Source organism: Aedes albopictus, chromosome 1 (assembly GCF_035046485.1).
Source record: "Aedes albopictus strain Foshan chromosome 1, AalbF5, whole genome shotgun sequence".
NCBI classification, from domain to species: Eukaryota; Metazoa; Arthropoda; class Insecta; order Diptera; family Culicidae; genus Aedes; species Aedes albopictus.
The window spans coordinates 6096425-6122943 of NC_085136.1; the positions used below are offsets into that span (position 1 = coordinate 6096425).

Genomic DNA, 26519 nt, shown 5'->3' on the forward strand with positions numbered 1-26519 from the left:
TCTCAAAAAGTTTAGTTGTATAACTCCTAAGTACTCTTCGAAAGATATCTCAGTAACCAAATGTCCAATCGAAATAAAATTTAAGAGCGTTCTACTAAGATGTTGTAGCTTTCATCTGCTGCCATGAGAATTCAAATCGGTTGACAGACGGCTGAGATATTCATCAATATGCTGAATGTCAAAAATCTCTCAAAAAGCTAACCTATATTACTTCTAAGTACTCTTCGAAAGATATCTCGGTAATCAAATGCCCGATAGTAATAAAATTCAATAGGGTTCTACTAGGATATTGTAGCGTTCATTTGCAACTAAGAGAATTCAAATCGGATATCAGACGGCTGAGAAACGTGCGTGACTTTTTTTGTAACATACGCACACACACATACACACAGACATTTGCTCAGTTCGTCGAGTTGAGTTGATTGGTATATGAGACTCGGTCCTGCGGGCCTCGGATCGAAAGTCGGTTTTTCTAGCGGTATTTATACCCTTCTTATGGGTGTAAGGAGGGTAATAAAAATATTTAAAATCAGCTGCAAGAAAATGTAATGAAAAAGGGGAATATAAATACCTTACCCAAAAGTCAATAATAATCAAAATAAGTTAACTATCAATTGTTCAGCAATTCAGCGTTACCAGGAAAACTGGGTTTCCCAAACTATATGAGAGTAGGACAGAGGGAGAATGTAGGGAATGAGAGGCGTACAAAGAAATATAATAGGAACATGAAGTAGGGCACTTATCAATGGAAGCGACGCCGAGCGGCACCAAAACAAAGCAAGCGGGAAAAGAGCAACGTTATGTCAGTCTTGTAAAACATTTCGCACTAGTAGGTTGCATCGTTTGCATCCTTTCTCGATTGTGAAAAGTTTCGGCCGGTGGAATTGATTGACCCGGACTGCCACAGTGTCCGTCTGAATACGACAGACAAGTGCTGTAAAAATCGAGTTCTGCACCGAGTTGCGTACAACGTTTTTTGCAATTTCATAAATTACCATTTGAGTATAGTTTTTAACGTTTGTTTTTCATCAAACTGCACACTGATGCTTTCATAGCCATGTTTAAGAAAATCTGATCATAGCAGGTTATACTGCACAGTTGTCACAATTATTCAAACCTGCGTTCAGAAACTATCAAGAAGTTGATCAAAACTGAAAACAGTGCTGTAATGGTTCATTACGCAACGCAAATCAGTGTTGTAATAAACTATTACAGCACTGCTAATGTGGTGTGGGAAAGTAGGCCTTTTGCGTGAAGTAAAACAGCCTATTATGACGAGAAATTTCAAAAATAGATTTCCACTTGAGGCGCTGAATTTCGTTAAGGACTACTTGTGTCATTCATCTTCGAGGATGATTTGTGAAAAAAAACCTGGATTTTTGAAGTTTCTGAAATGCCTAATGTATGGGTTGCTATGGGAACAGTGAACTTACCCTTTGATTTTCTCCGTTCATGGATTTTGTTAGATACGTTGATAAAGTTGGGCTTGAAATTGGAATATTTTTATGATTATTGCGATTCATAGATTGAGCGCAGTTTGCATGTACATTTATGGAATTGCGATGCAATTTAGTAATATGCTGGTTATTTGGGATGGACATTCAACTGCCATTTTGGATCGCAACAATGAATCACCCCTTGTCCATTTCTTACGTCAAAATCTCGTGCGTGGCTTCACGTTGTATTTGTGAGATTGCGCAGTGCGTACCGCTCTTCTACGAGGCAGTTAATCGCAAAAGTCTTGGAAGCTCCAATATTGCATACTAAACCATCGAAGAATCCTATAGTCAACGTAGGCCGTTTTTGCGATCAACCCCCCTCCACAAATCAGCCTACTCCGTCCACCAGTGGATCGGATGTCACAATCAGTTTGTTTTCATTGTTCGTTCCAGTCTGACGTGTTTTGTCTGTGATCAAAGAGAGGTGCTCTGGCAGCGCGAGCGAACGAACTACTGTGACTGACCAAGTGACTAAGCGCAGTGCTTCATCCAATGCAACCAACCGTGTGACTAAGTGTTGTCCGTCGTAGCCTACTTAGATAAGAGCGGTGGCGTCAGAGAGGATTCCAAAGCTAAAACACCAACGTCCATTGGCCATTGCTCATCCAGTGAAACAGTGAAAAGGGCTTCCCAGCACCCAGTTCGCTCGTTTCTGGCACAGTGATCTAACCAAAGATCGAGATCGTTTGTGATAAGAAGCCAACGGATCGCGCGCGCAATTCAAGTCTTCCCGGCACGCGGCGACGTGGTCGTAAATCGAACGAGATTCTGTTGTCAGCGCCGGCAGAGTCGCAAAATTTCGGGGCGATTGTAAATCCATCGTGTGACGTGTGATTATCTTTCTCTCATTGTCGAGATTATTAAACATATTTGTCCGGCGAATTATCAGCTAGAGGCCGGGTCGTTAGCCGCCTGGGTGGAACCATATTTGTTCAGTCTCGGCCTTATCTCGATCCGGGTGTTGTGTGGCACGGCAAGAACGTTTTGTTGAAATCCAGTGTCCAGTGACGATGGCCGGCGAAGTGTTAAGGATAGATCTGACCATCGATGAGACTGACGTAATTCGGGGAGCCGGAGAGGTCCTGAAGCTTATCAGGCCCCATTGGCGCAGTGACAGCGTGCGGTTCAAGGTTCGTATTTGGCGGGGTGGGAAAGATCGCGGTAGGCGAGAATGCGATACTCTAAATGGGGTCGTGGGCGCAAAGCCTACTGAACACGATCGATAAACATCATGCATGACAACACACACTTTATAGATTCCTGTATAAGGTTTGCGTGTTCGTTATTCATTCCTCGCGGTTTTTTTTAATAAGAATTTGATCTTTTCCGCTAAGTGAATATGGAAGTAGAGCAATCTGATTTTTGTATTAAAATTATGCATCAACCGATGCCTGTTTTGTACAATATCAAAGATGCTTAAGATAAACAATTTGGAGCATATGTTGAGAGAGCCTCAGGATTTTCGTAATAGGGATTTCCTTGACTATGTTTGGGTACAAACGAAAATATCAAAACAGTTCTAATAACTGTGCAACAACTTATATGATACTAAGCTGAGATGCATGCTCTTGTGCGTTCCGAGAGAATGAATAAGAAGTTTGCATCCTAATTGTCGTCTTGTGATGATTTTCGAGTCATGAGAATCATGTCACGGTCGCCATATTGTTTCTGGGTCCCTTATTTTTGATCCCAAAAATACGTCTTATCGACGGGGAATCTTGTTAGAATATTGTTCATCATGTTGACATTTATAACGTGCTACGAATCTCTATGGGTGATTGCTGTTGGAGTTGCTCTTAATAGTTATGCAAGTGTTCCTCCTAGGACTGTTCTTGGTGTTTCTCTCGGGTGTTTTATAAGAGGGTTTTCAGGATTCATTCCCACGATACTCCCAGGATTACTTGTGATATATTTGCAGATCTTTCATCGTCACAGGTATTCCTGGAGCAATCTCTGCAAGAACCGCCGGAGCAATCCCTGAAGGAATTCCTGAAGAAATTTCTGAAAGTAGGAATTCTAGAGCAATTATGGGAGCAAAGCCTGGAGAAATTTCTGAAGAAATCGCTTGAGGAATCCCTAAAGAACCAGGTGTGATGGTTAAAACACTAGACCTGGGATCGAACCCCACTCCCGACAAACTCACCAAATGTGGGTTCTTCTTTCGGAAGGGAAGTAAAGCATGGGTCCCAAGATGAACTAGCCCCAGGCCAAAAATCTCGTTAATAAAGACAAAAAAAAAGTTCCTAGACAAATTTCTGGACGAATCGTTGGAGGAGCCTCTGGACGAATTCCTGGAGAAACGCCTGGAGTAATTCCTGGAGAATTCCCTGATTCAACTAGTTGAGGAATCGCTGGAGGAACTTTTCGAAAAATTCTTGACGGAATTCGTGGAGAAATTCCTGAAGAAGTTCCTGGAGGAATTTCTGAACGTATACCTGGAGAAGTTCCTGGTGAAGTCGCTAGAGGAATTCTTGGAGGAATCCCTGGAGGAATTTCTGATATAATATTTTGAGGATTTTATGGATTCCTGGACGAATGCCTGGAGCTATCCCTGGGTGAATTCCTAGTGGAATCTCTAGAGGAATTCTGTGAGGAACCTCTGGTAGCATTCCGGAGCAAACCCTAGATGAATTCCTAGAGAAATCTCTGGAGGAATTCCTGGACAAATTCATAGAGGAATTCCTAAAGGAATTCCTGGAGGAACTTCTGAAGGAAGACCTGAAGGAAACCCTGGAAGAATCCCAGGAGGAATTCCAGGAGAAATTCCTGGAGGACTCCCTGATGAAATTTCTGGATGAATTCCTGCAGCAAACCCTGGAAGAAATCCTGAAGGAATCCCTGGATGAATTCCTGGAGGATTTCCTAGAGGAAATCTTGGAGGAATTCCTGGAGGAATTTTGGAATAAATTCTTGGAAGAATTCCGGAGGGAATGCTTGGAAAAATTGCCGGAAGAATCCTTAGAGAAATTTTTGAAGAAATTCTGGAAGAATTCCTATGGGAATACTTGGAAAAATCCCTGAGGAATTCCTGGAGGAATTCTTAGGAAAATTCCTGGAGAAATTCCTGAAAGAATTCCCGGGGGAATTGCTGGGGAAATCCCTGGAAGAATTCCAGGAGGAATCCCTCAAGCAATCTGTGGAGGAATCTCTGGAGAGAAGTGCATGGAGGAAATTCTGAACAAATTTCTGGCGGAATACCAGGAGGAATTTCTGAAGAAATCCCAAGAGAGATTCTTGGAGAAATTCCGAGCAATTATCCCTGAATGAATTCCTGGAGGAATCTCTATGGGAATTCTAGGAGGAATTCCTGGAGAAATTTTTGAAACAACTCCTAGAGAAATTGCTAGACGAAATGCTGGAGGAACTTCTGGAAAATATCTTGGCGGAATCCCTGGAGGAGTTTTTGAAAGTATACCTGGAGGAATTCCTGGAGAAATCGCTAGAGGAATTCTCAGAGGAATCCTGGAAGAACAATTTGGTGAAGGAATAATCCTTGGAGAAATTTCTGGACAAATGCAATCCCTGGATCCATCTGGAGCAATCCCTGAATAAATTCCCAAATGAAATCCTGGTGGAATCTCTAGAGGAACTCTGGGAGGGACCTCTGGTAGAAATCCTTGAAGCAACTCGTTGAGGAATCGCTGGAAGAACTTCTGGACGAATTCTTGACGGAATTCTTGGAGAAATTTCTGATATAATATTTTTAAGATTTCCTGGATCCCTGGACGAATGCCTGGTGCAATCCCTGGATGAATTAGTAGATGAATTCCTAGTGCAAAATCTGGAGGAATTCTCTGAGGGACCTCTGGTAGAATTCCGGAGCAAACCCTAGATGACTTCCTAGAGAATTCTCTGGAGGAAATCCTGGACAAATTCGTAGAGGAATTCCTAAAGGAATTCCTAGAGGAATTTCTGGTGGAATACCTGAAGGAACCTCTGGAAGATTCCCAGGGGGAATTCCAGGAGAAATTCCTGGAGGACTCCCTGAAGAAATTCCTGGATGATTTCCTGTAGCGAACACTGGAAGAAATCCTGAAGGAATCCCTGGATGAATTCCTGGAGGATTCCCCAGAGGAAATCTGGACGGAATCCCTGGAGAAATTTCTGATGAAATTCTTGGAAGAATGCCTGGGGGAATGCTTAGAAAAATTACTGGAGGAATCCTTGGAGAAATTTCTAAACAAATTCTTGGGGGAATTCTTGGAAAAATCCCTGAGGAATTCCTGGAGGAATCCTTAGAAAAAATGGTGGTGATATTTCTGGAAGAATTCCTGGGGGAATTGCTGGAGGAATTCCTGGAGGAATCTCTGAAGCAATTTCTGGAGGAATCTCTGGAGAAGTGCATGGAGGAAATTCTGGACAAATTTCTGGTGGAATCCCAGGAGGAATTCCTGGAGAAATCCCTAGAAAAATTTTTGGAGAAATTCCGAGCAATTATCCCTGAATATATTCTTCGAGGAATCTCTATGGGAATTCTGGGAGGAATTCCTGGAGAAATCTTTGAAACAACTCCTAGAGAAATTGCTGGACGAAATGCTGGAGGAACTTCTGGAAAATATCTTGGCGGAATCCCTGGAGGAATTTTTGAAAGTATACCTGGAGGAATTCCTGGAGAAATCGCTAGAGGAATTCTCAGAGGAATCCTGGAAGAACAATTTGGTGAAGGAATAATCCTTGGAGAAATTTCTGGACAAATGCAATCCCTGGATAAATTCCCAAATGAAATCCTGGTGAAATCTCTAGAGGAACTCTGGGAGGGACCTCTGGTAGAAATCCTTGAAGCAACTCGTTGAGGAATCGCTGGAGGAACTTCTGGACGAATTCTTGACGGAATTCTTGGAGAAATTCCTGGAGAAATTTCTGATATAATATTTTGAAGATTTCCTGGATCCCTGGATGAATGCCTGATGCAATCCCTGGATGAATTAGTAGATGAATTCCTTGTGGAAAATCTGGAGGGACCTCTGGTAGAATTCCGGAGCAAACCCTAGATGACTTCCTAGAGAATTCTCTGGAGGAAATCCTGGATAAATTCGTGGAGGAATTCCTAAAGGAATTCCTGGAGGAATTTCTGACGGAATACCTGAAGGAACCTCTGGAAGATTCCCTGGGGGAATTCCAGGAGAAATTCCTGGAGGACTCCCTGAAGAAATTCCTGGATGATTTCCTGTAGCGAACACTGGAAGAAATCCTGAAGGAATCCCTGGATGAATTCCTGGAGGATTCCCTAGAGGAAATCTGGACGGAATCCCTGGAGAAATTTCTGATGAAATTCTTGGAAGAATGCCTGGGGGAATGCTTAGAAAAATTACTGGAGGAATCCTTAGAGAAATTTCTGAACAAATTCTTGGGGGAATTCTTGGAAAAATCCCTGAGGAATTCCTGGAGGAATCCTTAGAAAAAATTGTGAAGATATTTCTAGAAGAATTCCTGGGGGAATTGCTGGGGAAATCCCTAGAGGAATTCCTGGAGGAATCTCTGAAGCAATTTCTGGAGAAATCTCTGGAGAAGTGCATGGAGGAAATTCTGGACAAATTTCTGGCGGAATCCCAGGAGGAATTTCTGGAGAAATCCCTAGAAAAATTCTTGGAGAAATTCCGAGCAATTATCCCTGAATATATTCTCCGAGGAATCTCTATGGGAATTTTGGGAGGAATTCCTGGAGAAATCTTTGAAACAACTCTTAGAGAAATTGCTGGTCGTAATGCTGGAGGAACTTCTGGAAAATATCTTGGCGGAATCCCTGGAGGAATTTTTGAAAGTATACCTGGAGGAATTCCTGGAGAAATCGCTAGAGGAATTCTCAGAGGAATCCTGGAAGAACAATTTGGAGAAGGAATAATCTTTGGAGAAATCTCTGGACAAATGCAATCCCTGGATAAATTCCCAAATGAAATCCTGGTGGGATCTCTAGAGGAACTCTGGGAGGGACCTCTGGTAGAAATCCTTGAAGCAACTCGTTGAGGAATCGCTGGAGGAACTTCTGGACGAATTCTTGACGGAATTCTTGAAGAAATTCCTGGAGAAATTTCTGATATAATATTTTGAAGATTTCCTGGATCCCTGGATGAATGCCTGATGCAATCCCTGGATGAATTAGTAGATGAATTCCTTGTGGAAAATCTGGAGGGACCTCTGGTAGAATTCCGGAGCAAACCCTAGATGACTTCCTAGAGAATTCTCTGGAGGAAATCCTGGATAAATTCGTAGAGGAATTTCTAAAGGAATTCCTGGAGGAATTTGTGATGGAATACCTGAAGGAACCTCTGGAAGATTCCCTGGATGAATTCCAGGAGAAATTCCTGGAGGACTCCTTGATGAAATTTCTGGATGATTTCCTGTAGCGAACACTGGAAGAAATCCTGAAGGAATCCCTGGATTCCTGGAGGATTCCCTAGAGGAAATCTGGAAGGAATCCCTCGAGAAATTTCTGAATAAATTCTTGGAATAATCCCTGGGGGAATGCTTAGAAAAATTGCTGGAGGAATCCTTAGAGAAATTTCTGAACAAATTCTTGGGGGAATTCTTGGAAAAATCCCTGAGGAATTCCTGGAGGAATCCTTAGAAAAAATTGTGGAGATATTCCTGGAAGAATTCCTGGGGGAATTGCTGGGGAAATCCCTGGATGAATTCCTGGAGGAATCTCTGAAGCAATTTCTGGAGAAATCTCTGGAGAAGTGCATGGAGGAAATTCTGGACAAATTTCTGGCGGAATCCCAGGAGGAATTCCTGGAGAAATCCCTAGAAAAATTCTTGGAGAAATTCCGAGCAATTATCCCTGAATGAATTCCTCGAGGAATCTCTATGGGAATTCTGGGAGGAATTCCTGGAGAAATCTTTGATACAACTCCTAGAGAATTTGTTGGTCGTAATGCTGGAGGAACTTCTGGTGAAACCCTTGGCGGAATCCCTGGAGGAATTCTTGAAAGTATACCTGGAGGAATTCCTGGATAAATCGCTAGAGGAATTCTCAGAGGAATTTCTGGAAGAACAATTTGGAAAAGGAATAACCCTTGGATAAATTCCTGGACGAATGCCTGGAGCAATCCCTGAATAATTTCCTAAATGAATTACTGCTGAAATCTCTTGAGGAACTCTGGGAGGGATCTCTGATAGAATTCCGGAGCAATATCTAGATGATATCCTTGAGAAGTCTCTGGAGTAATTCTTGGATGAATCCCAGAAGGAATTCCTAAAGGAATTCCTGGAGAAAACCCTGGAGGAAGCCTTATAGGATCTTCAGGAGAAAGACTCCCTGAAGAAATTCCTGGATGAATTCCTCCAGCAAACCCTGGAAGAAACCCTGAAGGAATCCCAGGATGAATTCCTGGAGGATTCCTTAGAGGAAATCTGGGAGGAATCCCTGGAGAAATTTCCTGGGAGAATTCTTGGAAAATTCCCTGGGGTATTCCTGGAGGAATCCATAGAGAAATTTCTGAAGAAATTCTTAGAAGAATTTCTAGAAGAAGTCTTGGGAAAGTCCCTGGAGAAAATTCTGGAGGAATCCCTGAAGCAATTTCTGGAGGAATCTCAGGAGGAATGCCTGGAGGAACTTCTGGACAAATTCCTGGCGGAATCCCTAGAGGAAATCTTGAAGAAATACCGTGGAACTATCCCTGGAAGAATTCCTGGAGGAATCCCTGAATGAATTCCAGGAGGAATCTCTAAAGGAATTCTGGGAGAAATCTCTAGGGAAATTACTAGAAGAACTCCCAGAGGAATTTCTGAAGGAATTCCAGGATAAATTCTTGACGGAATTTCTGGAGGAGTCATCTGAGGAATTCCTGGAGAAACTCCTGGAAGAATCTAAAGAGGAATCCCTGCAGAAATTTCAGAAGAAATTCCTAGATTAATTCCTGGAGGCTTTCGCAAAGGAATTTCTGAAGGAATTCCAGGAGGAATTCTTGGAAAAACTTCTGGAGAAATCATCAGAGGAATTCCTGGAGGAATCTCTGGAAGAAACCTAAAAGGAATCCTTGGAGAAATTTCTGAAGAAATACGTGGAGGGATTTCTGGAGGAATTCCTGAAGAAATATCTGGTTTAATTCCTGGTGGAATTCTTGGTAGTACTCCTGGAGAAATTCCTGGATAACATCCTGGAGGAATACCTGCAATAATTCCGGGAGAAATTCCTGAGGGAATTTCTGAAGCCATCCATGTAGGATTTCCTAGAGGATTTCTGAAGAAATCGTTGAAAGAATTCCTAGAGGTATCTCGTATGGAATTCATGCAGGAATCCCTGAAGGAATTCTTGGAATGTTTCTTGAGAAGTTGTAGTAATTTCTGAATGAATTCCTGGAGGATTTCCTGGATCCGTTCCTGGAATATCTGAAGGAATTTCCGGAGTAATTCCTAGTGGAATTCTTGAAGGTATTCCTGGAGGAGCAACTGAATAAAATCCTGGAGGAATGCCTGCAGGAATTCCTGGAGAAATTCTTAAAGAATTTCCTTAATGAACCAATGGAGCACTTTCAGGAGGAATCCCTGAATGAATTACTGGTGGAATTTTTAGAGGAAACCCTGGAGGTATCTTCAGAGGAATACTTGTAGTAATCTCTGGAAGAATTCCTAGAGGAATTTCCGGTCGAATCCGTGTAGGAATTTTTAGAGGAAGCCACGCAGGAATTCCGAAAGGAATCCTGGAAGAATTCCTGGAGGAATTTCTGGAACAATCCCTGGAAAAATTCATGGAAGGATCCCTGGAAGAATGCCTGAAGAAATTCAAGGATCAATTTCTGATGGAATTTGAGGAGGAGTTTCTGAAGAAATCCCACGAGGAAGTACTGAAGAAATCGATGAAGTTCCTGAGGAAATCTTGAAGGAATCCTTGAACAAGTACGTAAAGGAACTCTTGGAGGAATCACTGTGGCAATTCCTAAAAGAATCCCTGGAAGAGTTGCTGAAGAAACCCCAGGAGGAATCTCGGAAGCAAACCCAAGGTGAATTCTTAAGGGAATCTTTAAACAGTTTCTAGGATTAATTCCTGGAAGAGTTTCTGAAAGAATTCCAGGAGGAATTCCTGAAAGAATATTTGGAGAAATTCCCGGATACTTTTCGGAAGAAAGTCTGGTGAATCTTAGAGCGGAACTGCGGAAGAAAATCCGGGAGGAGCTCTGGCGAATCTGCGGAAAACTCTGGGAGAAATTCCAGGGGAAAAACTTTTGTAGAATCCCTGGCACATACTTTGGGAAATTCCACGGGAATCTTTTGGGATAACAACGGGAAGAAGCTCTAGCTGAAATCCCAGGAAGAAAGTTGGAAACGATCTCGGAGAATGACATTTGTGGAAAAAAATTCTGGAAAGTATTTGGATGAAATCTTGAAAGTAATTCTTCCGGAAATTTCGCTAGAACCTCTCGGAGATATGCCGGGAGTAACTCCTGCAGAAAATCCAAGAAAAGACTGTGGAGCGGACCTAGTGTGATGGTTAGAACACTTGACTATCACGCCGAGGACCTGGGATCGAATGTCATTCCCGACAAACTAGCAAAATGTGTATTCTTCCTTCGGAAGAAAAGTAAAGCGTGGGTCCCGAGCATGAACTTGCTAGGGCTAAAAATCTCGTTAATAAAGAAAAAAAAAAGACTCTGAATAAAGAATTTGGAGAAAATCCCTGGAAGAAATTTAGGGCTGCCCCCAAATTACAGGAAAGTTTCTGGAAGACATCTCTGGAGGTAATATGCGAGAAATACACGGAGGAACGGTGATGGTCATTTTGTGAAGAAGTAAATTAAGTTAAAGTTCACAAATAAAAAGAATTAAAAAAAAAGTGAAGGTCATCCCTGAGTGAATCCTGCTCAGGATTCTGAGTGAATCCTGCTCAGGATTCTGAGTGAATTCTGCTCAGAACATTCTGATTCTGGATTCTGAGTGAATCCTGCTCAGGATTCCGAGAGAATCCTTGTCAGGATTCCGAGGGAATCCTTGTCAGGATTGCGAGGGAATCCTTGTCAGGATTCCGAGGGAATCCTTGTCAGGATTCCGAGGGAATCCTTGTCAGGATTCCGAGGGAATCCTTGTCAGGATTCCGAGGGAATCCTTGTCAGGATTCCGAGGGAATCCTTGTCAGGATTCCGAGGGAATCCTTGTCAGGATTCCGAGGGAATCCTTGTCAGGATTCCGAGGGAATCCTTGTCAGGATTCCGAGGGAATCCTTGTCAGGATTCCGAGGGAATCCTTGTCAGGATTCCGAGGGAATCCTTGTCAGGATTCCGAGGGAATCCTTGTCAGGATTCCGAGGGAATCCTTGTCAGGATTCCGAGGGAATCCTTGTCAGGATTCCGAGGGAATTCTTGTCAGGATTCCGAGGGAATCCTTGTTAGGATTCCGAGGGAATCCTTGTCAGGATTGCGAGGGAATCCTTGTCAGGATTGCGAGGGAATCCTTGTCAGGATTGCGAGGGAATCCTTGTCAGGATTGCGAGGGAATCCTTGTCAGGATTGCGAGGGAATCCTTGTCAGGATTGCGAGGGAATCCTTGTCAGGATTGCGAGGGAATCCTTGTCAGGATTCCGAGGGAATCCTTGTCAGGATTGCGAGGGAATCCTTGTCAGGATTGCGAGGGAATCCTTGTCAGGATTCCGAGGGAATCCTTGTCAGGATTCCGAGGGAATCCTTGTCAGGATTCCGAGGGAATCCTTGTCAGGATTCCGAGGGAATCCTTGTCAGGATTCCGAGGGAATCCTTGTCAGGATTCCGAGGGAATCCTTGTCAGGATTCCGAGGGAATCCTTGTCAGGATTCCGAGGGAATCCTTGTCAGGATTCCGAGGGAATCCTTGTCAGGATTCCGAGGGAATCCTTGTCAGGATTCCGAGGGAATCCTTGTCAGGATTCCGAGGGAATCCTTGTCAGGATTCCGAGGGAATCCTTGTCAGGATTCCGAGGGAATCCTTGTTAGGATTCCGAGGGAATCCTTGTCAGGATTGCGAGGGAATCCTTGTCAGGATTGCGAGGGAATCCTTGTCAGGATTGCGAGGGAATCCTTGTCAGGATTGCGAGGGAATCCTTGTCAGGATTGCGAGGGAATCCTTGTCAGGATTGCGAGGGAATCCTTGTCAGGATTGCGAGGGAATCCTTGTCAGGATTCCGAGGGAATCCTTGTCAGGATTGCGAGGGAATCCTTGTCAGGATTGCGAGGGAATCCTTGTCAGGATTCCGAGGGAATCCTTGTCAGGATTCCGAGGGAATCCTTGTCAGGATTCCGAGGGAATCCTTGTCAGGATTCCGAGGGAATCCTTGTCAGGATTCCGAGGGAATCCTTGTCAGGATTCCGAGGGAATCCTTGTCAGGATTCCGAGGGAATCCTTGTCAGGATTCCGAGGGAATCCTTGTCAGGATTCCGAGGGAATCCTTGTCAGGATTCCGAGGGAATCCTTGTCAGGATTCCGAGGGAATCCTTGTCAGGATTCCGAGGGAATCCTTGTCAGGATTCCGAGGGAATCCTTGTCAGGATTCCGAGGGAATCCTTGTCAGGATTCCGAGGGAATCCTTGTCAGGATTCCGAGGGAATCCTTGTCAGGATTCCGAGGGAATCCTTGTCAGGATTCCGAGGGAATCCTTGTCAGGATTCCGAGGGAATCCTTGTCAGGATTCCGAGGGAATCCTTGTCAGGATTCCGAGGGAATCCTTGTCAGGATTCCGAGGGAATCCTTGTCAGGATTCCGAGGGAATCCTTGTCAGGATTCCGAGGGAATCCTTGTCAGGATTTCGAGGGAATCCTTGTCAGGATTTCGAGGGAATCCTTGTCAGGATTCCGAGGGAATCCTTGTCAGGATTCCGAGGGAATCCTTGTCAGGATTCCGAGGGAATCCTTATCAGGATTCCGAGGGAATCCTTGTCAGGATTCCGAGGGAATCCTTGTCAGGATTCCGAGAAAATTCTTATCAGTAAATGGAGCATCGAAAAATTCAGAAGAGAACTCTGGAATCTAATCCTGGATAACCCCTGGATGGATCAAACTCCTGGACAAATCTAAAATTAAATTTCAACAAACTTCACCGAATTCTTCAAGGAAGAAATAGCGGGAAGAAACTGATAGAAGGCTCGGAAAGTCAAGCCACATATACCAATCGACTCAGTTCGACGAATTGAGATGATGTCTGTTTGTGTGTATGTATGTATGTCTGTGCGCAAAAAAAAGTTCACTCACTTTTAATGCATTTCCCATGGGCCGTTTTCAACGATTACAGCCCAAATTGAACCGGATTTTTGCCCCATTGTTTGCTATTAAAAATGACTCGAATCGGACCAGGCATTCCGGAGTTCTGGCCTTTTAAGTGATCCGGATCAACAACGGCGGAAGTGAAACTGCACCAAATCCTTTCACGCGACATATCAAATGCCGCCAAGTTGGGTAATCTTGCTCACAGTTGACGAATTTTGTTCGTAGTTCTTCAATAATAATCAGAAAGTCCAAGATGGCGGTTCGAAATACAAAATGGCGAACATAAATCCAAGATGGTGGCTGTTTTGTAAATTGCTTGAGTCTTAGAACTTCGGAGTTCTAATATGGCGACCATCAGGTATAAGAAGGCCGGTTCCAGAGGCACGTTACCCTCAATTTGGGATATTTGTCCCATACCATGCCAGTCCAAAAATGGTGACCAGAAAATCAAAGAAGATGGTCTGAGATCACAAATGGCAGACAAAAATTCTAGATGGCAGCTGTTTTATGGAGTTTTGAGCTCTAAAACTTTGTAATATGGGTATATTTGATATAGAACAAATGTTCAAAGTTCCAAAATTGTGATCAGAGAAACCAATATGGCGGTCCTAAATCCAAGACAGCGGATTAAAATCCAAGATGGCGGCTGTTTTATGGAGATTTGAGGCCTAAAACTGTGCAATATGTATATATTTGGAATGGGGAAGATGTTCAGTCTTAAATTGATGACCAGAATATCCAAGATGGCGGTCCAAAATCCAAAATGGCGGCTGTTTTAAGGAGTTTTGGGCACTAAAATTTTGAGAAATGGGTATATTTGTTATGGGAAAGATGTTCGAAAATCCACAATGACAATTCAATACTGGCTGGCTTTGCATTGGTGAGCTCGTTCCATGCTATGATTTTGTAATAGAAAGAAGATTTATTGGTTATCTGTAAAAATATTCCTCTCAAACGTTCTTCAACTTTTTTGCACTCCTTTATCACACCATGCCAGTGCCATCCTAGCGGCTGTTTAGATTTATGGTTCTGCGCTCACCTTCAGCTCTAACTTATCGGCAGTCGGTCTTAGATAGAAGGCTGTCGCTGTCGGTAGGTAGGCAGAAAGAAGCCCGTATGTAATAAAACTGCAAACCGGTTGCAATCGGGTTAATGTGCTTCCTTCAAATAGTGAACGTTGCTGCAACCGTTGGCGTTGCGCCGCCGCTCGCTCGTCGCGGCCTACTAGCTCTTTGTTTATATTTACTTTGCTGATAATGGCTACGCTGATGGATGGCGAAACGATCGCGATCATGTGATTTTTCACACGAAAATAATGCAATTACCTGCCTGGATTTATTGCGATCAGTTTTGTGATAATGCGATTGACAAACGAACAAGTCTAGTCGGGCTGTCAACAACGCGGATTTTCCTTAATTTGAAGGGTGGTTGTCGTTTCGTGTTCCATTTCAGGTGATTACACGTCAGAGAAATTATTTCCTTTCGATAAGGTGCGCTCTTATCAGCTTATAGACGCGCAACTGCATCAAATCAAAATTATGTTACACAATGCTAATATGATGCTTAAAATTGACAATGCGTAGAACGTAACGTAATATGCGCATCTAGTCAGCCGTTGTCATGGTTACCCCCTAATCGATCCATTCGCCGAAATCCCACTATTGTCGTCACAATAAATCACACTTACCCTCTCTCGAAAATAAAACTTGCAGCTATTTACCGATGGAATCACCAACAAACTGGTCGGATGCTTCAATCAAAACAATAACACCGTTGATGACACCGCAGATGACGAAACCGGGGACGTCGTGCTGATACGGGTCTATGGGAACAAAACCGATCTGCTAATCGACCGGAAGAAGGAAACCGAGAACATTCGACTGCTCCATCGGTACGGCTATGCGCCGACCCTCTACGCAACGTTCCGCAATGGGCTGGCGTACGAGTTCGTGCCGGGCGTCACGCTCACACCGGACAGCTGCCGCGAGGAACGGGTGTGGCGGTTGGTCGCCAAACGGATGGCCCAGATGCACAAGGTGCGCGATGAGTCCGTCGGAGACTGCCGGCAGCCGATGCTACCGGAAAAGATCGACCAGTTCCTCAAGCTAGTGCCACAGGTTTTCAGCGATCCGGCGAAACATTCAAGGTGAGTGACAGCTGAGCTGTGCGAAGTAGGCCAACGACGACGCTTTGCCGACGCGCATCGCAGTTGGCGGGTTTTGCGCGTCGCATTGCATGGCATGCTGCAATGCGCAATTCTAAACACGCTAACGATTGGAAGTCATTACGCGCGCGAATTACCGTGCGACCTTGACGGATTGGAGATTTGAGTTGTTAGTACCGCTTTTATGTAAAGTATTTTTCTTTGCAATTACGTTGTATACTGCTTCTTTTTAACTAGCAAACAAACAGTAATTTACAAATCCGTTATACTATGCTAATAATGGTCATCGTAACATTTCCATTCTATCCATCCATCCAGAATATCGCAGATATTCCCCAGCACGGACGATCTGAGACGTGACTTCAACGAGCTGTACGATCGCCTGAGCCAGCTAAACAGCCCGACCGTGTTCTGCCACAACGATCTGCTGCTTGGGAACGTCATATACTGTGCCGATCGGGACCAAGTCACGTTCATCGATTACGAGTATGCGGCGTACAATCACCAGGCGTTCGACATCGGCAATCACTTTACGGAGTTTGCAGGTACCACTGACTGGATTTACATATCCCAATCGACAAAATGGCATTTGGCATACATGACCGTAACGTTTCAGGAATCGACGAAATCGACTACGACCGGTACCCATCGAAGGAGTTCCAGCTGCGCTGGCTACGGGTTTACCTGGAGGAATTCAATGGCCACGGGAACTGCACCGATAGCGACGTGCAGCGGTTGTACGTGCAGGTGAATCAGTTTGCGCTGGCGTCGCACTTCCTATGGGCGGTGTGGGCACTCATCCAGGCGGAACATTCGACCATCGATTTCGACTTCATACAGTGAGTATCGCTAGTGTTAGCAACACAAATTAGGCAGCAGACAAGCTGCCGAACTTTACTGGGTATTCTTCAAATTCACTGTGGTATATTTTAACGATTTACAAGAATCCTGAAAGGACTTTCGCAGAATCCTTTAAAGGTTTCTTTCAGAGTCCTGAAAATGTTTCTTTCACAATCCTGAGAAATTTTTTTCAAGAATTCTGAAAAAGATTATTTCACTATCCTGAGAAGGATTCTGGGAGAACCCTTGTCAGGATTCTGGGAGAATCCATGTCAGGATTCTGGGAGAATCCTTGTCAGGATTCTGGGAGAATCCTTGTCAGGATTCTGGGAGAATCCTTGTCAGGATTCTGGGAGAATCCTTGTCAGGATTCTGGGAGAATCCTTGTCAGGATTCTGGGAGAATCTTTGTCAGGATTCTGGGAGAATCCTTGTCAGGATTTTGGGAGAATCCTTGTCAGGATTCTGGGAGAATCCATGTCAGGATTCTGGGAGAATCCATATCAGGATTCTGGGAGAATCTTTGTCAGGATTCCGGGAGAATCCTTGTCAGGATTCCGGGAGAATCCTTGTCAGGATTCCGGGAGAATCCTTATCAGGATTCTGGGAGAATCCTTGTCAGGATTCTGGGAGAATCCTTGTCAGGATTCTGGGAGAATCCTTGTCAGGATTCTGGGAGAATCCATGTCAGGATTCTGGGAGAATCCATGTCAGGATTCTGGGAGAATCCTTGTCAGGATTCTGAGTGAATCCTTGTCAGGATTCTGGGAGAATCCTTGTCAGGATTCTGGGAGAATCCTTGTCAGGATTCTGGGAGAATCTTTGTCAGGATTCTGGGAGAATCCATGTCAGGATTCTGGGAGAATCCATGTCAGGATTCTGGGAGAATCCTTGTCAGGATTCTGAGTGAATCCTTGTCAGGATTCTGGGAGAATCCTTGTCAGGATTCTGGGAGAATCCTTGTCAGGATTCTGGGAGAATCTTTGTCAGGATTCCGGGAGAATCCTTGTCAGGATTCTGGGAGAATCCTTGTCAGGATTCTGGGAGAATCCTTGTCAGGATTCTGGGAGAATCCTTGTCAGGATTCTGGGAGAATCCTTGTCAGGATTCTGGGAGAATCCTTGTCAGGATTCTGGGAGAATCCTTGTCAGGATTCTGGGAGAATCCATGTCAGGATTCTGGGAGAATCCATGTCAGGATTCTGGGAGAATCCTTGTCAGGATTCTGAGTGAATCCTTGTCAGGATTCTGGGAGAATCCTTGTCAGGATTCTGGGAGAATCCTTGTCAGGATTCTGGGAGAATCCTTGTCAGGATTCTGGGTGAATCCTTGTCAGGATTCTGGGTGAATCCTTGTCAGGATTCTGGGAGAATCCTTGTCAGGATTCTGGGAGAATCCTTGTCAGGATTCTGGGAGAATCCTTGTCAGGATTCTGGGAGAATCCTTGTCAGGATTCTGGGAGAATCCTTGTCAGGATTCTGGGAGAATCCTTGTCAGGATTCTGGGAGAATCCTTGTCAGGATTCTGGGAGAATCCATATCAGGATTCTGGGAGAATCTTTGTCAGGATTCTGGGAGAATCCTTGTCAGGATTTTGGGAGAATCCTTGTCAGGATTCTGGGAGTATCCATATCTGGATTCTGGGAGAATCTTTGTCAGGATTCTGGGAGAATCTTTGTCAGGATTCTGGGAGAATCTTTGTCAGGATTCTGGGAGAATCCTTGTCAGGATTCTGGGAGAATCCTTGTCAGGATTCTGGGAGAATCCTTGTCAGGATTCTGGGAGAATCCTTGTCAGGATTCTGGGAGAATCCTTGTCAGCATTCTGGGAGAATCCTTGTCAGGATTCTGGGAGAATCCATGTCAGGATTCTGGGAGAATCCATATCAGGATTCTGGGAGAATCTTTGTCAGGATTCTGGGAGAATCCTTGTCAGGATTCTGGGAGAATCCTTGTCAGGATTCCGGGAGAATCCTTGTCAGGATTCCGGGAGAATCCTTGTCAGGATTCTGGGTGAATCCTTGTCAGGATTCTGGGAGAATCCTTGTCAGGATTCTGGGAGAATCCTTGTCAGGATTCTGGGAGAATCCTTGTCAGGATTCTGGGAGAATCCTTGTCAGGATTCTGGGAGAATCCTTGTCAGGATTCCAGGAGAATCCTTGTCAGGATTCCAGGAGAATCCTTGTCAGGATTCCAGGAGAATCCTTGTCAGGATTCCAGGAGAATCCTTGTCAGGATTCCAGGAGAATCCTTGTCAGGATTCCAGGAGAATCCTTGTCAGGATTCCAGGAGAATCCTTGTCAGGATTCCAGGAGAATCCTTGTCAGGATTCCAGGAGAATCCTTGTCAGGATTCCAGGAGAATCCTTGTCAGGATTCCAGGAGAATCCTTGTCAGGATTCCAGGAGAATCCTTGTCAGGATTCCAGGAGAATCCTTGTCAGGATTCCAGGAGAATCCTTGTCAGGATTCCAGGAGAATCCTTGTCAGGATTCCAGGAGAATCCTTGTCAGGATTCCAGGAGAATCCTTGTCAGGATTCCAGGAGAATCCTTGTCAGGATTCCAGGAGAATCCTTGTCAGGATTCCAGGAGAATCCTTGTCAGGATTCCAGGAGAATCCTTGTCAGGATTCCAGGAGAATCCTTGTCAGGATTCCAGGAGAATCCTTGTCAGGATTCCAGGAGAATCCTTGTCAGGATTCCAGGAGAATCCTTGTCAGGATTCCAGGAGAATCCTTGTCAGGATTCCAGGAGAATCCTTGTCAGGATTCCAGGAGAATCCTTGTCAGGATTCCAGGAGAATCCTTGTCAGGATTCCAGGAGAATCCTTGTCAGGATTCCAGGAGAATCCTTGTCAGGATTCCAGGAGAATCCTTGTCAGGATTCCAGGAGAATCCTTGTCAGGATTCCAGGAGAATCCTTGTCAGGATTCCAGGAGAATCCTTGTCAGGATTCCAGGAGAATCCTTGTCAGGATTCCAGGAGAATCCTTGTCAGGATTCCAGGAGAATCCTTGTCAGGATTCCAGGAGAATCCTTGTCAGGATTCCAGGAGAATCCTTGTCAGGATTCCAGGAGAATCCTTGTCAGAATTCCAGGAGAATCCTTGTCAGGATTCCAGGAGAATCCTTGTCAGGATTCCAGGAGAATCCTTGTCAGGATTCCAGGAGAATCCTTGTCAGGATTCCAGGAGAATCCTTGTCAGGATTCCAGGAGAATCCTTGTCAGGATTCCAGGAGAATCCTTGTCAGGATTCCAGGAGAATCCTTGTCAGGATTCCAGGAGAATCCTTGTCAGGATTCCAGGAGAATCCTTGTCAGGATTCCAGGAGAATCCTTGTCAGGATTCCAGGAGAATCCTTGTCAGGATTCCAGGAGAATCCTTGTCAGGATTCCAGGAGAATCCTTGTCAGGATTCCAGGAGAATCCTTGTCAGGATTCCAGGAGAATCCTTGTCAGGATTCCAGGAGAATCCTTGTCAGGATTCCAGGAGAATCCTTGTCAGGATTCCAGGAGAATCCTTGTCAGGATTCCAGGAGAATCCTTGTCAGGATTCCAGGAGAATCCTTGTCAGGATTCCAGGAGAATCCTTGTCAGGATTCCAGGAGAATCCTTGTCAGGATTCCAGGAGAATCCTTGTCAGGATTCCAGGAGAATCCTTGTCAGGATTCCAGGAGAATCCTTGTCAGGATTCCAGGAGAATCCTTGTCAGGATTCCAGGAGAATCCTTGTCAGGATTCCAGGAGAATCCTTGTCAGGATTCCAGGAGAATCCTTGTCAGGATTCCAGGAGAATCCTTGTCAGGATTCCAGGAGAATCCTTGTCAGGATTCCAGGAGAATCCTTGTCAGGATTCCAGGAGAATCCTTGTCAGGATTCCAGGAGAATCCTTGTCAGGATTCCAGGAGAATCCTTGTCAGGATTCCAGGAGAATCCTTGTCAGGATTCCAGGAGAATCCTTGTCAGGATTCCAGGAGAATCCTTGTCAGGATTCCAGGAGAATCCTTGTCAGGATTCCAGGAGAATCCTTGTCAGGATTCCAGGAGAATCCTTGTCAGGATTCCAGGAGAATCCTTGTCAGGATTCCAGGAGAATCCTTGTCAGGATTCCAGGAGAATCCTTGTCAGGATTCCAGGAGAATCCTTGTCAGGATTCCAGGAGAATCCTTGTCAGGATTCCAGGAGAATCCTTGTCAGGATTCCAGGAGAATCCTTGTCAGGATTCCAGGAGAATCCTTGTCAGGATTCCAGGAGAATCCTTGTCAGGATTCCAGGAGAATCCTTGTCAGGATTCCAGGAGAATCCTTGTCAGGATTCCAGGAGAATCCTTGTCAGGATTCCAGGAGAATCCTTGTCAGGATTCCAGGAGAATCCTTGTCAGGATTCCAGGAGAATCCTTGTCAGGATTCCAGGAGAATCCTTGTCAGGATTTCAGGAGAATCCTTGTCAGGATTCCTGGAGAATCCTTGTCAGGATTCCTGGAGAATCCTTGTCAGGATTCCTGGAGAATCCTTGTCAGGATTCCAGGAGAATCCTTGTCAGGATTCCAGGAGAATCCTTGTCAGGATTCCAGGAGAATCCTTGTCAGGATTCCAGGAGAATCCTTGTCAGGATTCCAGGAGAATCCTTGTCAGGATTCCAGGAGAATCCTTGTCAGGATTCCAGGAGAATCCTTGTCAGGATTCCAGGAGAATCCTTGTCAGGATTCCAGGAGAATCCTTGTCAGGATTCCAGGAGAATCCTTGTCAGGATTCCAGGAGAATCCTTGTCAGGATTCCAGGAGAATCCTTGTCAGGATTCCAGGAGAATCCTTGTCAGGATTCCAGGAGAATCCTTGTCAGGATTCCAGGAGAATCCTTGTCAGGATTCCAGGAGAATCCTTGTCAGGATTCCAGGAGAATCCTTGTCAGGATTCCAGGAGAATCCTTGTCAGGATTCCAGGAGAATCCTTGTCAGGATTCCAGGAGAATCCTTGTCAGGATTCCAGGAGAATCCTTGTCAGGATTCCAGGAGAATCCTTGTCAGGATTCCAGGAGAATCCTTGTCAGGATTCCAGGAGAATCCTTGTCAGGATTCCAGGAGAATCCTTGTCAGGATTCCAGGAGAATCCTTGTCAGGATTCCAGGAGAATCCTTGTCAGGATTCCAGGAGAATCCTTGTCAGGATTCCAGGAGAATCCTTGTCAGGATTCCAGGAGAATCCTTGTCAGGATTCCAGGAGAATCCTTGTCAGGATTCCAGGAGAATCCTTGTCAGGATTCCAGGAGAATTCTTGCCAGGATTCCAGGAGAATTCTTGCCAGGATTCCAGGAGAATCCTTGTCAGGATTCCAGGAGAATCCTTGTCAGGATTCCAGGAGAATCCTTGTCAGGATTCCAGGAGAATCCTTGTCAGGATTCCAGGAGAATCCTTGTCAGGATTCCAGGAGAATCCTTGTCAGGATTCCAGGAGAATCCTTGTCAGGATTCCAGGAGAATCCTTGTCAGGATTCCAGGAGAATCCTTGTCAGGATTCCAGGAGAATCCTTGTCAGGATTCCAGGAGAATCCTTGTCAGGATTCCAGGAGAATCCTTGTCAGGATTCCAGGAGAATCCTTGTCAGGATTCCAGGAGAATCCTTGTCAGGATTCCAGGAGAATCCTTGTCAGGATTCCAGGAGAATCTTTTTCAGGATTCCAGGAGATTCCTTGTCAGGATTCCAGTAGAATTCTTGTCAGGATTCCAGGAGAATCCTTGTCAGGATTCCAGGAGAATTCTTGTCAGGATTCCAGGAGAATCCTTGTCAGGATTCCAGGAGAATCCTTGTCAGGATTCCAGGAGAATCCTTGTCAGGATTCCAGGAGAATCCTTGTCAGGATTCCAGGAGAATCCTTGTCAGGATTCCAGGAGAATCCTTGTCAGGATTCCAGGAGAATCCTTGTCAGGATTCCAGGAGAATCCTTGTCAGGATTCCAGGAGAATCCTTGTCAGGATTCCAGGAGAATCCTTGTCAGGATTCCAGGAGAATCCTTGTCAGGATTCCAGGAGAATCCTTGTCAGGATTCCAGGAGAATCCTTGTCAGGATTCCAGGAGAATCCTTGTCAGGATTCCAGGAGAATCCTTGTCAGGATTCCAGGAGAATCCTTGTCAGGATTCCAGGAGAATCCTTGTCAGGATTCCAGGAGAATCCTTGTCAAGATTCCAGGAGAATCCTTGTCAAGATTCCAGGAGAATCCTTGTCAGGATTCCAGGAGAATCCTTGTCAGGATTCCAGGAGAATCCTTGTCAAGATTCCAGGAGAATCCTTGTCAGGATTCCAGGAGAATCCTTGTCAGGATTCCAGGAGAATCCTTGTCAGGATTCCAGTAGAATCCTTGTCAGGATTCCGAGAGAATCCTTGTCAGGATTCCGAGAGAATCCTTGTCAGGATTCCGAGAGAATCCATGTCAGGATTCCGAGAGAATCCTTGTCAGGATTCCGAGGATTCCGAGAGAATCCTTGTCAGGATTCCGAGAGAATCCTTGTCAGGATTCCGAGAGAATCCTTGTCAGGATTCCGAGAGAATCCTTGTCAGGATTCCGAGAGAATCCTTGTCAGGATTCCGAGAGAATCCTTGTCAGGATTCCGAGAGAATCCTTGTCAGGATTCCGAGAGAATCCTTGTCATAATTCCGAGAGAATCCTTGTCAGGATTCCGAGAGAATCCTTGTCAGGATTCCGAGAGAATCCTTGTCAGGATTCCGAGAGAATCCTTGTCAGAATTCCGAGAGAATCCTTGTCAGGATTCCGAGAGAATCCTTGTCAGGATTCCGAGAGAATCCTTGTCAGGATTCCGAGAGAATCCTTGTCAGGATTCCGAGAGAATCCTTGTCAGGATTCCGAGAGAATCCTTGTCAGGATTCCGAGAGAATCCTTGTCAGGATTCCGAGAGAATCCTTGTCAGGATTCCGAGAGAATCCTTGTCAGGATTCCGAGAGAATCCTTGTCAGGATTCCGAGAGAATCCTTGTCAGGATTCCGAGAGAATCCTTGTCAGGATTCCGAGAGAATCCTTGTCAGGATTCCGAGAGAATCCTTGTCAGGATTCCGAGAGAATCCTTGTCAGGATTCCGAGAGAATCCTTGTCAGGATTCCGAGAGAATCCTTGTCAGGATTCCGAGAGAATCCTTGTCAGGATTCCGAGAGAATCCTTGTCAGGATTCCGAGAGAATTATGAAATTCAAATAACTCAACGTACATATGTACAGATGGGTAAATTATTGGTCAAATTGGGAAAAAATTTACAGCTCAGGTGAGATTTGAACTCACGACCCTTATTCGCTAGACAAGTGCTTTACCAACTAAGCTACCGAGCCAATTAATGACCCGGCAACTTAGTTGTCATAAGGTTCAATTCTAATCTCATCGATCTATATTATCTTCCCCTAAACCGCAAATATAACCATCTCTGTTGTACATATGTACGAAGAGCGAAAGCGATTTGTTTATTGTTTGAAACTGTTTGCCTATCGTACAGGCAACGCTTCCTCTACCACTTGTAGAGGAAGAACAATGCTACCTGGAAGGCGAGCAAACGCGTCGTTCGCATTCTATTTGATACGACGGGTAACTACGTAGAGGTAGATGCTCGAAAACGACTCACTTGAAGTGCAAATTTTCGGTAATACCAATCCGTGTGGTCAAATTATGAAAATCAAATAACTCAACGTACATATGTACAGATGGGTAAATTATTGGTCAAATCGAGCATCTACCTCTACGTAGTTACCCGTCGTATCAAATAGAATGCGAACGACGCGTTTGATCGCCTTCCAGGTAGCATTGTTCTTCCTCTACAAGTGGTTGAAGAAGCGTTGCCTGTACGATAGGCAAACAGTTTCAAACAATAAACAAATCGCTTTCGCTCTTCGTACATACGTACAACAGAGATGGTTATATTTGCGGTTTAGGGGAAGATGATATAGATCGATGAGATTAGAATTGAACCTTATGACAACTAAGTTGCCGGGTCATTAATTGGCTCGGTAGCTTAGTTGGTAAAGCACTTGTCTAGCGAATAAGGGTCGTGAGTTCAAATCTCACCTAAGCTGCGGATTTTTTCCCAATTTGACCAATAATTTACCCATCTGTACATATGTACGTTGAGTTATTTGAATTTCATAATTTGACCACACGGATTGGTATTACCGAAAATTTGCACTTCAAGTGAGTCGGTTCCGAGAGAATCCTTGTCAGGATTCCGAGAGAATCCTTGTCAGGATTCCGAGAGAATCCTTGTCAGGATTCCGAGAGAATCCTTGTCAGGATTCCGAGAGAATCCTTGTCAGGATTCCGAGAGAATCCTTGTCAGGATTCCGAGAGAATCCTTGTCAGGATTCCGAGAGAATCCTTGTCAGGATTCCGAGAGAATCCTTGTCAGGATTCCGAGAGAATCCTTGTCAGGATTCCGAGAGAATCCTTGTCAGGATTCCGAGAGAATCCTTGTCAGGATTCCGAGAGAATCCTTGTCAGGATTCCGAGAGAATCCTTGTCAGGATTCCGAGAGAATCCTTGTCAGGATTCCGAGAGAATCCTTGTCAGGATTCCGAGAGAATCCTTGTCAGGATTCCGAGAGAATCCTTGTCAGGATTCCAGGAGAATCCTTGTCAGGATTCCGAGAGAATCCTTGTCAGGATTCCGAGAGAATCCTTGTCAGGATTCCGAGAGAATCCTTGTCAGGATTCCGAGAGAATCCTTGTCAGGATTCCGAGAGAATCCTTGTCAGGATTCCGAGAGAATCCTTGTCAGGATTCCGAGAGAATCATTGTCAGGATTCCGAGAGAATCCTTGTCAGGATTCCGAGAGAATCCTTGTCAGGATTCCGAGAGAATCCTTGTCAGGATTCCGAGAGAACCCTTGTCAGGATTCCGAGAGAATCCTTGTTAGGATTCCGAGAGAATCCTTGTCAGGATTCTGAGCGAGTCTTTGTCAGGATTCTGAGCGAATCCTTGTCAGGATTCTGATCGAATGCTTGTCAGGATTCCGAGAGAATCCTGCTCAGGATTTCGAGAGAATCCTGATCAGGATTTCGAGAGAATCCTTCTCAGGATTTCAATCGTGTAGAGTATATCAATTTTCTTTCATAATTTCATCTTTTCAGATTCGGTGAGACCCGCTACCGAGAATACCTGCGACGCCGCGAGGAATTCCTTTCACTAACATATCAAAATTAAACACACAAAGAAAAGAAAACCTGTTGCTAGAATTTTCAAATTAGGATTCGGATCCCCGGAACTCAAAGTTCCAGCTGCAATCAAGAGGTCACCAAAAAACCCCAGCTCAACAACTTAGCGTTTTGCATGTTTGCGCGAAGAAGATTAAATCTCGAACCCCACTGCGATATTCATTCCACTTTGCTTTTAACGACACTGACACGGATCGGAATCGGATCGGAATTGTTAACAAATATCATCACAAGGACGGACGGACGGACCTAAACCAAGAACCAAGAGAGTGCTATAACCGGATGTAGGCCAAAGCATATTTTTTATGTGAGCGTTTTGTAGAAGCGTTTTTTTATAGAGTCGACTCGAAAATTGTACAACAAATTTGTTTCTGTTTTTTTAAGGTTATGATATTGAAATAAAGGAAAATTGTCAGACAAAGCAGGCGCTGATTTGTTTCAATCAATATATTTTTAACAAGTATATATACACAGACCTGGTCTTGAAAACGTTTCACGTTCCGCGTATGGCTACTAATTGGTTAAAATATTAAGAAGAGATGCAATCATTGCACGCAAGCGTTCTACTGAGTGAGACAAAAATAAATGCAATCTGGTAAATTGTTTTGAATCGTGTGAACGAGCGATAAAAATAATGAACTAATCGAGAGGAATCACCCTTTCCG

General features: G+C 44.6%; 1 protein-coding gene and 1 non-coding gene across 2 annotated transcripts; one reads left to right on the forward strand and one right to left on the reverse strand.

Annotated features, from left to right (window-relative positions):
• The first annotated feature begins 1860 nt into the window (after positions 1–1860).
• On the forward strand, positions 1861–26280 carry LOC109397808 (ethanolamine kinase). The gene is made up of 5 exons (XM_029853702.2): positions 1861–2629; positions 15375–15808; positions 16145–16371; positions 16443–16665; positions 25771–26280. The coding sequence occupies exons 1-5, from the start codon at positions 2510–2512 to the stop codon at positions 25841–25843; spliced, it is 1077 nt and encodes a 358-aa protein (XP_029709562.2). The 5' UTR covers positions 1861–2509; the 3' UTR covers positions 25844–26280.
• On the reverse strand, positions 23915–23986 carry Trnaa-agc (transfer RNA alanine (anticodon AGC)). The gene has a single exon. It is a non-coding gene; the product is annotated as a tRNA-Ala (tRNA).
• Positions 26281–26519: the final 239 nt, after the last annotated feature.

Bases quoted from the DNA above. Each gene is read 5' to 3' on its own strand.
- LOC109397808 (XM_029853702.2), top strand. From the start codon at position 2,510: ATGGCCGGCGAAGTGTTAAGGATAGATCTGACCATCGATGAGACTGAC. The intron at 15,809-16,144 runs GTGAGTGACAGC...CCATCCATCCAG, and splicing joins GATCCGGCGAAACATTCAAG to AATATCGCAGATATTCCCCA. The intron at 16,372-16,442 runs GTACCACTGACT...GTAACGTTTCAG, and splicing joins TCACTTTACGGAGTTTGCAG to GAATCGACGAAATCGACTAC.